Source organism: Benincasa hispida, chromosome 7 (assembly GCF_009727055.1).
Source record: "Benincasa hispida cultivar B227 chromosome 7, ASM972705v1, whole genome shotgun sequence".
Taxonomy (NCBI): Eukaryota; Viridiplantae; Streptophyta; class Magnoliopsida; order Cucurbitales; family Cucurbitaceae; genus Benincasa; species Benincasa hispida.
In genome coordinates, this window is record NC_052355.1 from 24854762 (window position 1) to 24868617 (window position 13856).

The 13856-nt window shown below is 34.7% G+C and overlaps 1 protein-coding gene across 1 annotated transcript; it reads left to right on the forward strand.

The window, feature by feature from the left end:
- The first annotated feature begins 639 nt into the window (after positions 1 to 639).
- On the forward strand, positions 640 to 11206 carry LOC120081418 (DExH-box ATP-dependent RNA helicase DExH3). Its single transcript, XM_039036260.1, has 19 exons — positions 640 to 855; positions 1372 to 1526; positions 1612 to 1699; positions 1796 to 2032; positions 2345 to 2440; positions 4516 to 4704; positions 4834 to 4993; positions 5142 to 5272; positions 5956 to 6126; positions 6844 to 7116; positions 7451 to 7645; positions 8081 to 8284; positions 8389 to 8458; positions 8546 to 8694; positions 8900 to 9208; positions 9294 to 9353; positions 9911 to 10063; positions 10142 to 10252; positions 10362 to 11206. The coding sequence occupies exons 1-19, from the start codon at positions 640 to 642 to the stop codon at positions 10824 to 10826; spliced, it is 3432 nt and encodes a 1143-aa protein (XP_038892188.1). The 3' UTR covers positions 10827 to 11206.
- The last annotated feature ends 2650 nt before the right edge of the window (positions 11207 to 13856 follow it).

Sequence of the window (13856 nt, forward strand, 5' to 3'; positions counted from 1 at the left end):
AAGTAAGGAATTGAAAATGACGGGTAGTAAAACTGGTGGGAATGTAAAGTTGCATGGATTACAAATCGGGCTCTGATTACGAGAAAACCAAACGTGGGCTTTCAAAACCAACCCATTCCAAACCCATCCCATTCCCCTCCTCTTCCTTAACACAACCTCTTAGTTTGTAATTTGAAAGATGTCGAAAGAAGTTCGATCTTAAACTTTATGAATTGAGTTGAGCTGTGGATGTAACTATCAGTGTCACGTTGTTTTAGAACTTTTATTGGCCAATTTGGGTCGATAAATAATAATAATAATAATAATAATAATAATAATAATAAAACAATTTTTTTTTATCACCAAACCTTAGAGTAAAAATGTAATTAGGGAAATATTCTAAAAAAAATGTAATTAAGGAGAAAGAAAAAAAAATACCGACGGGATTTAATTGGAAGAGCCAGGGAGGTCGCATATAAGAAAAGGAATGAAGGCAAAGCTCGAAGGCGGCAATCGAACTCAGTATCAGTGTCGAAACTCTTTGATATTTCTGGTCGGCAATCGTCTCGCTGCCGGAGCCGGAGGCACGTCGGAAAACAAATGATCAGTGTGATGAAGGGACACCAGTTCGGTCGCCATGATTGAGTCTTCTCTGTTAGAATGCATAATTTCAACCGACTTCCAAATTTTCTCTTAGTATTATCGAAGAACATAGGCTGCGACCTGTCTATCAATCACGGCCTCGCCGTGAGGCCACTGAAACTGCTTCTACAGTCTCATTCCTATTCTGTTAACCGAGTCTGGCGAGGTTCGTATCATTACGCTGCGGAGCAATTCTCGGACGATGAGTACGAGTGCGACGTCGAGAACAATACGGTAGGTTAATTAGTTCCTTATTGTTTTTGCATACATTAGTTTCAACGGAAGTCAAATTTTCGTTTGATATGTCGACATTTCTCTCCAGTTTCGTATTCGGAGAGGTTTGTTTGACAATTGAATCATTTTCTTTGAAATGCTAGTTTAGTGATGAGCCCAAGGGGGCGACTATATTATGGTTCTTTTCGTATTTTTTTCCCCTGATCTTTTCAATGCAATCGGTCCCGTATCAATTAAAATTTACTTGGCTCGGATGCTTATTTTGTTTTTTTAGCTATTTAGATTTTTTTTTCATTAGGATTGAGTGGCGTAGGAGCTGTCGCCTAATGTAGGTTCTCGCATTATTTTGTAAGCAGATGCATCCGCTTGGAGCGAGTTTAGTCTGGGAAAGTATTTTCCTTGTTGAGCTGTAGGCTGTGAACATGAATTTCTGCTATCCTTCTCATTTCACTGCATTGTTAAGTTTGTACTTGTGTTGTTTTATTTTTAAAACTAGTTATTGTTACAAAATTGTAGGCCTCATCTTCTGTGGCCAACATCGATGAGTGGAAATGGAAACTTAGCTTGCTATCTCGAAATGAGAAGGATCAAGAGATCGTATCCAGAGATAACAGAGACAGGAGAGACTTTGAACAGATCTCAAACCTTGCCAAAAAGATGGGGCTCTATTGGTAGATGGGAACTTTATTATATATTTATATATATATCTATATATTTAATATTTTGGTTTAGTTAGATTTTGCTTTGCATTGGCAGTTCAATGTATGGAAAAGTGGTAGTTGCAAGTAAAGTTCCCCTTCCTAACTACCGACCTGATTTGGACGATAAACGACCACAAAGGGAGGTAACAATCTATTTGACTTTGACAGTTTGAGTACAGTACCTCTTGTGTCAGAGATCATTCTATCGGAGCAATACTTTAGTTTTCTTATGTGTACAGGTTGCTATTCCTTTAAGTTTGCAAAGGAGGGTGGAAGGTTTACTACAGGAACATTGCGATCGCATTCGGTTAAGTTCTGGAAAGGCTAGTGAGATTTCAAATGATGCCAAGTCCATTGATGAGGTTACAGATGTGAATATGGATGAATGTGAAGATTCTTATGTTGATGGGTCTGTGATGGAAAAGGTACTTCAACGGAAGAGTTTACGGATGCGAAATATGCAAAGAGCATGGCAGGTAATCGAAATAATGTTCCGCATTGAGCTGTCCTATGAATATCAGAAATTCATATGCCCCTGCCCCAGGCCATCACAAATTATTCACTATTTTGAGAATTCAGAGAAATTTTTGATCTCCAAATATGGATGCAGAAATAAGTCTGATTTTTTTATTTTTTTATTTATTATTTATTTTTATTTTTATTTTTGTTGTTGTTGTTGTTGAGTGTAGAATATTGCTTTTAGACTAGGCCCATATTAATAACTAATAACAATAACAATAATTACCTACCGAGTATAATTTAACTTATGTATGCTTCATTATTGACAGGAATCACCTGAAGGGAGGAAGATACTGGATTTCAGGAGGTCTCTGCCAGCATTCAAGGAGAAGGAAAGGTTACTCCAGGCAATAGCAACAAATCAGGTTTTCTTAGAAATTGTCTACCATTTATTATATTTTCGTTCAATCAAACGAGCCAGTCATCGCCATTAACAACTTAATGTTATAAAGTACTGAAGGTGGTCTAAAATTTTTATTCCTTACGAAGAGTCAAGATTTAAATGCCTCGAGGCAGAGTGAAGTGAAATTCTAAGTTTAAATTAAAAAAATCATCAGATAATAGATATTGAAAATATGGCCATATATTTTAAAGAATTACATATTTTGGATGCCACTTTCCTGAGTAAATTTTCTTTTGAGGTCATTCAAATTTGATCTCCATCCATACTTAGAAGAACTAACTCAGGATTCCATTTACTTGCCTTGTGGACAATTTCATTACCCTCACGAGTGGTAAAGGAGGGAGAATGGATTTCAAAATCCATTTTTCTTTTCAGTATTGCCATTATAAATACACAGAACGTGTTAAAAATTTTTTATTTTGATTTTGGATCTTTTTGATCTTTCATTTCACTGACATCCTACACAAAATATCAAGTCAAATGCTCTTTTTTTATTGGATCTCACAGCAATCCTGTGGTGATGGCTGTTGGTTGTGACCCAGGATCTCGTGTAACAGTTTGTTTTGTTTTTTTTCCTTAAAATTTATTATTATTATTATTATGCATTATTTGTTTTTTAAAAACACCTCTTGATGTGCTCCTAAGGTCCTTTGTGAACCTTTCTTAACCAACAATTGATGAGTTGTTAAGACTTGAGAGTACCAAAGCTTGTTGTGAGCGATTTAGGAAAAGAATAATTGTACAATTTTGATAAAGGAACGAGGAGAATATGGAGGTGTGGGCCCTATTATATTATGTCCTAAAATCGTGGTATGTAAACAATAGAACTTAATCTGAAAATTCAATAAAGGTGTTATGAATAGATGTATTGCTTACAAGAAATCCAATAAAATTGAAAGTCCCTTGACTATTTGGATGAGTATTTGAACTTTATATGGAGACATAAAGGTGGATCATGTTCGAGTAAATAGTCAAAATGATCTATAGTATATGAATAAGGTTGGGTACCTTATTCTGGTAACGCTATTAGATGCGACCCACTTTGTAGTTGTTACAAGGAGTTGTAAAGTGCTACAAACAAAGTGATCCTAATTCGTTCATGTTGGACATGAGGAGTGGGGGTGTCCTTGTGCAAAAGGGTTTGTACAAGATCGAACCACGAAATGAGTCACTCTTACTTTATAACGTTGTTTGTTATTTAAGATTGAATATTTCAAAGCGATGACCAAGGTAACTTGACCTTAATCTTGAGCTAACTATGAACTCCTGTTTATTTGGGATTACCTTTAGATTTGCATAGGTGAGGGTTGACTCAACAGTGCTGGCTTAATAAGACTCCCATTTCAGGGGTAAGACTAGATAGATAGCTGGGGATATAGGGTGAAAGATGGAATTCACTCCTACCCACTTTCGAGATAGTAGAGAGGTTGTTCCTTTAAGTGCTGATTCTGGGTCTTGAACAAGGGGCCCCGCCCTCTCATTGGCTCGAGAGGGGCAATCCTGTGGTGATGGCTGTTTGTTGTGACCCAGGATCTCGTGTAACAGTTTGTTTTGTTTTGTTTTCTTAAAATTTATTATTATTATTATTATGCATTATTTATTTTTTAAAAACACCTCTTGATGTGCTCCTAAGGTCCTCTGTGAACCTTTCTTAACCAACAATTGATGAGTTGTTAAGACTAGAGAGTACCAAAGCTTGTTGTGAGCGATTTAGGAAAAAAATAATTGTACAATTTTGATAAAGGAACGAGGAGAATATGGAGGTGTGGGCCCTATTATATCATGTATTAAGTTATCACATAATTTTCTTGCCTACCCTCTCTCTTTTTCCTTTTTGTCTGCCAATTGAATAGTTGCTCTTGATTGGGAAGGGTACATGATCATCCAATCTTGTGTACATTATGATAACTTTTATACATAAAAAGGTTATTATAATTGTTTTCTTGCAAAATGCAGAAGAGTTCGAATGAAGTTTCTTTACTTCTTTGAAAGTATTATATGTTTAATCTCAAGTTGGTTATGAATCTATGATGATAGGTAGTAGTTATATCAGGAGAAACTGGATGTGGTAAGACTACACAACTTCCTCAGTACCTATTAGAATCAGAAATTGAAACTGGTCGAGGAGCATTCTGTAGCATAATATGCACTCAACCTCGGAGGATCTCTGCTATGGCTGTTTCTGAAAGAGTATCCATAGAGCGAGGAGAACCCCTTGGTGAAACAGTGAGCATTCCTCCTCCACAGTGCTTGGATATGCATGCGAATAATGCATTAGCTTCATGAATTGAAGTACATTATGAAATTTGTTACTCTTAATTTTCACTTCCATACCACATCAAAGATTTTTTGTAGGTTGGCTATAAAGTTCGATTAGAAGGTATGAAAGGGAAAAACACTCATCTGTTGTTTTGCACCAGTGGTATATTACTTCGGAGGCTTCTAAGTGATCGTAATCTAAATGGGATTACCCATGTCTTTGTGGATGAAATTCACGAGCGAGGCATGAATGAAGGTTTGGTTTATAGGTTTCTTGACTTTTCCTTGAACATTTTTTGGTATAAGTAACTGATTTTTGTTGGGAAGAACAAAAGATGGCCTCTTTTACTTATGATGTCTATTTTTAAGTATTGAATCTCTTTATTCATTTGATTGTGTTTCAGATTTTCTGTTGATTGTCTTGAAGGATCTCCTTCCACGCCGCCGGGATTTAAGATTAATCTTGATGAGTGCCACTTTAAATGCTGAACTCTTTTCCAGTTATTTTGGAGGAGCACCAACTATTCACATCCCAGTGAGTTAAAAGTTTGATATCTCTCATTAGTTAAAACTGTTTGTTGTTTCTATGTTAGATGCCATAGCATTTTTGGCATCCAGTTTTATTTTACATTTTTGTGGGCAGGTTTCCACGTTTTAGTTTTACATTTAACGCCTTTTTGGTTTTGTCCCTGGAAACTTGGCTACATGCTTGATTTGTTACTAGAGATTTTAGAACTTGATGTGTGGAAATTGTCGAAAAGAGAGAAGCAAAAGAAAGTGGAAAGATTGAAAAAGTGCAGAGGCTCAATCGAATTTCATAAGGTTTAATTGAAAAAGTGCAGAGGCTCAATCAAGTTTCATAATGTTTAAATCATCCATGTCTTAAGGGCTTCGTCTTGCACCATATACTTATCATTACTTTTTTTTACATGTTTTCAAGTAGGATACATGCAAAAATTTTACTTGCTACAACTATGATATTTGTTGCAGTTCTCATGAATGTTTCTTTCTTTGCCCACTCTTGGACGACTTTCTTGATGCATCCCATGTAATATGTGTTATATATAATTCATTTGGAATTCTATATCCTGCGTGCACCATTTTATAGCTAGCACTCATTGGGATATGCTTAGGGATTGGGTTTTCATTATCTGAGGTCGCTGCATGTTTAAATATTTGTTTCGTGGGTTTACTATTTTAAGTGCCTATTTTTGTCAGGGTTTTACATTTCCAGTGAGGGCATACTTTTTGGAAGATGTGTTAGAAATGACTGGCTATAAGTTGACATCTTTCAACCAAATCGATGATTATGGCCAAGAGAAAATGTGGAAAACACAGAAACAATTAGCTCCACGAAAAAGGAAAAACCAAATCACTTCTCTTGTTGAGGTATATGTACATATGTACATCACGTTTATTTTCAATTGTTGGCCTTTTGTGATGTCTTTGAAGTTTGGATATTTTTGAAGCCTGCATTTGAAGAAATGAATTTCTAACAGTGGTGATAATCTTAAATATTTGATAGTTGCCTTTACAGCATTTTCTTCTGTATTCGTTTGTATGCAAATCCTCATAAGTACAATATAAAACAAGAGCTTGTACTAGACTGTTCTAATTCTTAAAGTTAAGATGGTTTTGCACTTTGTTTGAGTAGCGGTAGCCTATCTGCCAATTTAGTGTAGCTTTATCAGTTGTCCTTTGTTCTGATCTATTTGCATATGATGGTGATTTGATAATAAGATTTAATAATTAAAGAATTAAAGAATGTAAACAAATCTTAAGTGAATCTAATATTAATGAGATAGAAATACTTTTTTTTGTTCAATTTAAACTTTTATATATATTCGTTAGTGTCCGGGCCAGTTTATGTGCCCGTCTACTAATTTCACGGGACAGGCCGCCTAACTCTACAACATTTGGGAGTCAAGGAAATTCGTAGGATATTAAATTCTAGGTAGGTGGCCACGAAGGATTGAACAATGACCTCTTAGCCTTTTATGAAGGTCATGCCCCATATTTACCACTAGGTCAAGTCAACAATACCTCTTGAAGCTTTGTGCTACATTAGCAGTATATGGTCTATCTCACATTGTTTCTCTTGCTTAGGACGCTCTTGATAAATCAACCTTGGGAAATTATAGTTCCAACACACGAGATTCTCTCTCATCCTGGATGCCTGACTGCATAGGTTTTAATCTTATCGAGGCTGTTTTGTGCCACATATGTCGTAAGGAACGACCTGGTGCAGTTTTAGTATTCCTGACTGGATGGGAGGATATCAGCAGTTTGAGGGATCAATTGAGAGCTCATCCACTTTTAGGAGATCCAAACAGGGTTTTGCTTTTGACATGCCATGGTTCAATGGCAACATCTGAACAGGTTGGTTGGTTTATTTATTTTCCTTGTAAAACTTTTTTAGATCTCCGTTATTATAATATTTTTGAAGTACGAAGGTCATGGTGGAGAAATAGAAACAGTGATGAAAATTATTATAAAAGCACTGATGTGAATTACAGCAACTTGACGCATCTGTGAACAATTTGCCAGCTTCCATTTTACCAAAAGTTTCCTCACTCTACTGCTGAAAATATTTACAGAGACAATTGATAATTATTACCACTGTTCTCTCTCTCTCTCTCTCTCTCTCTCTCCATTTCTTTTTAAGAACCACTTGTTTCTTGAAATTCTCATCATTTCTTTGCCGTTGCTACAGAGACTCATATTTGAGAAACCTGCTCAGAATGTCCGTAAAGTAGTTCTTGCCACTAATATGGCAGAGGCGAGCATCACAATAAATGATGTTGTTTTTGTTATTGACTGTGGAAAAGCAAAAGAAACCACGTATGATGCATTAAATAATACACCTTGTCTGTTACCTTCATGGATATCGCAGGCTTCTGCTCGGCAAGTAAGTCAATTTTTCTTTCATATATTTCCCTACTATGTCATGCTTTCTTTAAAAGAAAAAAAATTATCGAGAAAATATGTAATTTTGTGAGATTCAAACCAAATTTACTGAATGAAATTATTCGTTCCTTTAGATGCTTTGAAGAGATGCCCTGATAACTTGATTTGATCCAGATTTAATTATTTTCACAGGGCTTAAACATTTTTTTTTCTTCTTTTGTTTTTTGGGAACGGTCTGATTTTTAACTTTTGATACCCAATAGGTCAGCCTAGGCAACCCATTGCATTGTTTGCCCTGTTTGGTTGTGTTCTATTCTCTAGAAACCAGATCTGGATTTCAAATTTTCACTTTCATTTGTGAGCTATTTCATATTTTGTTATCTCTTTGTATATGATATCAAGTGGTTGATCTTTTGATAATGGTTCTTGGTTGCAGAGAAGGGGCCGGGCTGGCCGTGTTCAACCAGGAAAATGTTTTCATCTTTACCCAAAATGTGTTTTTGAAGCATTTTCTGAGTATCAACTTCCTGAACTTTTGAGAACTCCATTGAATTCCCTCTGCCTTCAAATAAAAAGTTTGCAGGTTTCAAGTGTAGGAGAATTCTTGTCATCTGCTCTGCAGCCACCAGAACCCTTGGCTGTAAGCTACTTTGTGTCTCTTTTCTTTTGTGATTAACTGTCCATTGTCTTTAATAGAAAATTCCATTCATAAATGAGAACAGGGGCTCATTTGTTATTTGACAGGTACAAAATGCCATTGATTTTTTAAAGATGATCGGGGCATTTGATGAGAAGGAAAACTTGACAAATCTTGGTTAGTTTTCTTGTATGGTATTATAAATATATTATTCTCACCCTATTACTCAGGTTGTTCCATCTTCAACCTCCTTGTTTTGAATAGGAAAATTTTTGTCAATGCTTCCCGTTGACCCTAAGCTAGGAAAAATGCTGATAATGGGTGCTATCTTTCATTGCTTTGATCCAATCCTCACTATAGTTTCCGGCCTTAGTGTCAGAGATCCTTTTCTTCTACCTCAGGACAAAAAAGACGTAAGTATCATTTTATTGATTATTGCCGCTGTTTGTAACTAATCTATTTCATACTTTAATAGATATTGGGTGGCTGTTTGTAATTAATGTTTCATTTTTGGAAAAGATAATTTTGAACTCTACCCTCCCACCTCATGCGCACTTTGACAAATGCGCGCACGCAAAGTAGACTTTGGAGGTTTATATTGTTGTTTCAATGATTCAGTTAGCTGGGATAGCCAAGGCTAGATTTTCTGCAAAGGACTACAGTGATCATATGGCGCTTGTTCGTGCTTATGAGGGATGGAAAGATGCAGAAAGAGAAGGGTCATCCTATGAGTACTGCTGGAGGAACTTCCTTTCTATGCAAACACTTCAAGCAATTGATTCACTTAGAAGACAGTTTAACTTCATTTTAAAGGATGCAGGAATAGTTGATCTAGATGGTAGCACGAGTAACAAGTTAAGCCACAACCAGTCTCTTGTTCGTGCGATCATTTGTTCTGGTCTCTTTCCAGGCGTAGCATCTGTTGTGGTAAATGAAACTAGTTTCTACGGAGTCACACTTGTTTGACCCTCATTTTTCTCCTCTCCTGAGTAATCTTTTCATGTATATGCAGCACAGAGAGACTTCCATGTCTTTCAAAACCATGGATGATGGCCAGGTCTTGCTGTATGCGGTAAGTATGAAACTTCTGAAACTGGCAGCAACACACATTTATTTCATTTGACATTTGTTATACGTACTGATACATGCAACTTACATGCCTTTCTCCAGTAGATTTCTTTCTTTATTTGCTTGCATAAGATTTCTGGTAGAGTTTGGCTGCACCATAAATTACACGGGAGGATATCTATATTTGTTCTTGTTTGAATTGGGCATACTTCATTTTTATTTGCAGTATCTACATCTACATGTAATAGTAGTAGGCTATTCAATTTCTTGCGTATATAATTTTAACCTTCGTGGATATCTAATTAGAGTTCTAGAAGTATTAGTTTTGGATCCTCTTTATCAAACATTTGTTTGATTAGGATTAATCCAAATCGATCTTGTAAGAATCCGCGACATTACGGATATTCTATGCCTCGGTACAATATGTTGCATTGTCATGGTAGGCTTAATTGAAGTTTCAAATAAATTAAATTTGTAAAAGACGCCTGGAATTTCAAATCCATTATCTTTCTGAACGCTTCTGTGTTGTAGTCATCTAACATTGTAATGATTCTGCATCAGAATTCTGTAAATGCGCGTTATGATACAATTCCCTTCCCGTGGCTGGTCTTTGGCGAGAAAGTGAAGGTCAATACAGTTTTCTTACGAGATTCTACTGGCATATCTGATTCAATGCTGATTCTTTTTGGTGGAGCAGTACATCGTGGTGTACAGGTGATGTATCCCGGTCCGTGCTTTTTGTGAAAAAATGAAAATTTCTGGTGTCTAAGACCATTCATATCTCCTTTTCAGGCTGGTCATTTGAAAATGTTAAATGGCTACGTTGAATTCTTTATGGATTCTAATTTGGCGGAATGCTATTTGCAACTCAAGGAAGAACTTGATAAACTTATTGAAAACAAAGTAAGTTGCATTTGAACATATTATGTGATTAAGATGTTACTTTTTTAAGATAAATCCTAATCCTTACTTTTAGAAAATGTTAAGTAATTTGATGATGGTGTCATTTCAGCTTCAGAACCCGGGACTCGATATTCTCAAAGAAGGCAAGTACCTTGTTCTTTCTGTTCAAGAGTTGGTATCAGGTGACCAATGCGAAGGGAGATTTGTCTTTGGTCGGGACAGTAAGAAGCAAGCGTCTAGCAACGACAAATTCACAAAGGATGGCACCAACCCAAAGAGCTTGCTACAAACCTTGCTAATGAGGGCAGGACATTCCCCTCCAAAGTACAAAACCAAGCACCTCAAGACAAATGAATTCAGGGCGCTGGTAGAGTTTAAGGGTATGCAATTTGTGGGTAAGCCTAAGAAAAACAAGCAGCTTGCAGAGAGGGATGCTGCTATAGAGGCTCTGGCCTGGTTGACACACACCTCTGACAATGGTGCAAATTCAGACGATGACTCTCCTATTGATGTAACTGACAACATGCTAAAACTTCTTGGAAAACGAAGGCGGTCTAAAGGCCGCCCTGGTTAATGACATGATATAAGAAGTAATTAGCTTCAAGCCAGCAAATCGAATTGTTTCATTTGAAGTGTAGACAAGTTCCTGCTAAGCTTGTATGTCGTATGTGCATTAGGATTTGCGGGACTTTGATTCCGTGCGCTGCTGAGTAGGAAAACGAGATACGGTAGGTATGCAAAATTTTGGAGCTGGTTTAAAACTCACAAATCTATGTCGGGGAAGTGTATACTTTTTGGGCATAGAAGCATAATATCCTGATAACTTATTTATACCATTGATGGAGCTGGTCTATAGCTCTCAAAATTTAGGAGAATGTGAGCTAGGACCTTGGGATTGTGTTATTATACTTGGAATAAATTAGTTTTAGTTTATATGTTTTGCTGAGAAAGTGATAAATCTGTTCTTTAGTTAGGGATTTATTAACTTTATGTAACATATTTGAGTTGATTTAGGCTTTACAGTTAATTATTCAATAGGCAGATGGGTTTGTAGATTGAGGGATTCATGGATATATTGAGATTTGCTGATGAAACTTTTTCCTTAGTGCTTACTGGAGCCACTTTCAAATGTTCAATGTGATGGTGATGGAGGACTTTATTTACTTTATTGTTATTATTTTTTTAACAAGATAGTTAATGAGAGTAGATTGATTTCTAACTTTTTCATTGGTGGTGGTTTCCCAAAGTTTTTGTAACTGTGATTTTCCCTTTTTTCTAGAAATATTTTCAAATATAGAAAAATGTTATTATCTTTCTTCGATAGTATCACATTTTTCTATATTTTGTAAATAAGTTGCTTAATTTTCTTATATTTGAAAACAATTTTTAAACTTATTGATTTGATTTTTCTTGGGAAGTAATAATACAACCAACTACAAAATTACGTCGGGAGATGCAAGCAAAGAAAACCATACATAGTAGTATGTAGAAAAGAGAACTCTGCTCTTCCAAGTTCCAACGTCTTAGATGCAAATAAATGTGCAAGCACAGTGTAACAATGCTGCACATGAGAAAAGGTGATATGTCTCCATTTTTGTGTGAGAGACAATGCCTGCTCACAGAATAAGGAGAGACTTCAGTAACGTCTAAAGAGACCATTAAGAATATTAACAACCTTAGACAGCCAGATTCATATGATGTGTTGACGATTGAAAGAGTATACTATGTAATCCATCACAAAGCAAATAGCTCTCGTTTTCAATACTTCGATATCATTACATCCTAGTATACAACTTCCAAGTATTGAGGGTGCCATCCAACAAAGGTAAATTGATGAAGAACAACCCCCAACCTCTGCGACTTCTTTGTCTTTATTCTCTAAGTAAGGACGTCCAGTCATAAGAATAAATTTCTTGATCAACTTACTTATGGAGTCGAGTCTGAATATTGGTTTGATTAATTAAACTCTAAATTGTATGAATAATTTATACTTTCATTAATTAATCAATTTAGACATTTGACGATTTCGTTTTAAATCTGTTACAACATAATCCTCACACTAAGATTTCTTTAAATGTATGAATTAACATAAAACTTAGAGGAAACTATGAGAATCAATAACTTCTATTAATATGTGTTGTTTTTTTCTTTACAAAAATCTAGCTTATATTTTCCCTACTTATTAAGAATTACATATTTAAATAGATTTAAGATGTATAAATTGATTTTTTTCTTAATTGGCATTATTTTTATTATTAATCTCAAAGTCAGAGATTCGATTCCTACCATCTTAAGTATTGTCAAAAATAAAAAAAATAAAAGATTGATTTCCCCCCTTTTTTTTGTATTCTTAAATTAAATTATATCTACCACAATATTGTGGTAAATGAAATACTGAAAAGTCTTTCGAATTACATCAAATTTATTATTATTTTTTAATTTTGAATCTGATCCCCCGTTATGGGGTTAAATGGAGAAATAAGGATGTTTTAGAACTTAATTAGGTAAAAGGGATATTTTCAAACTAGTTAGGAAAATGAGGTATTTTTTTGTCTTAAATGTGTCTCTTCAAATAATTAAATAAAAAAAATAAAAGTTGGAACGTCAAATCGATTTGAATGCGTCTATTCTAAAGACGTATTCAGAGCGCGTCAGATCATCTCGTTGACCGTGATAAATTTTTTTGAATTTCGTCGTTCTCTACCACACTCTCCCCAATTTTACCCGCTTTCCCTCTCAATTCCTCCCCTAAATTTGACAACCATCTCAATTTCTACCATCTTCCTCACATGTTCATATTATTATTTTTTTTGGTACAACATTTTTTTTGATAAGTTGATATATTTTTGTCATTTAATAGAAAATTAAGTTTCTCATAACCTTGTACTGACTTTTATTATTATTATTTTGTTTACAGTGGATATCATTTCAGAGAAAAATTCTACGAACGATCATTCGAAGGGTTTTTTTTTTTTGGGTAAGGTGCAACATTTTTCTTTTAGTAAGTTAATATATTTTTGTTATTTAATAGAAAAATAAGTTTCTCATAATTTTGTATTGATTTTTTTTTTTGTTTACCGTGGATATTATTTCTGAGAAAAATTCTACAATCGATCATTCAAAAGTTACGTATATAGTTTTTTACTTTTATTTGAAATGATGTATTGAATATTGAATGCTTGAATGTTATTGTTATTATTGTTGTTGTTGTTGTTAGTTTACCGTTTATTTAGTCATTATCATTATCATTATGTCTATATAAGAGAATATTTATAATTAATTTCCAAAATGAGGATGCATGTCTATATAAGAAAATTGATGATGCATGAAACATGATTTGTTTAAAAAGTAATTTTAGTATATTACTCTCTTTCATATTAATATATTTTCGTGATTTAATAGAAAATCAAGTTTTCCATGATTTTGTACTGATTTTTTAATCATTGTTTTGTTTAAAGTGAAGATTATTTTCGAAAAATGTTCTTTTATAAAAATAGAAAATCCGAAACCAACAATTGGAAAGGAGAATGTCATCAAATCAACGTCCATATATACTAATTAAGCAATTTTTTAATTAAGAATTAAACACTAATTTAATAATACA

Coding starts and splice junctions, on each gene's coding strand:
- LOC120081418 (XM_039036260.1), top strand. CDS start 640: ATGCATAATTTCAACCGACTTCCAAATTTTCTCTTAGTATTATCGAAG. Junction 856..1,371: donor GCGACGTCGAGAACAATACG/GTAGGTTAATTA, acceptor ACAAAATTGTAG/GCCTCATCTTCTGTGGCCAA. Junction 7,117..7,450: donor CAATGGCAACATCTGAACAG/GTTGGTTGGTTT, acceptor CCGTTGCTACAG/AGACTCATATTTGAGAAACC.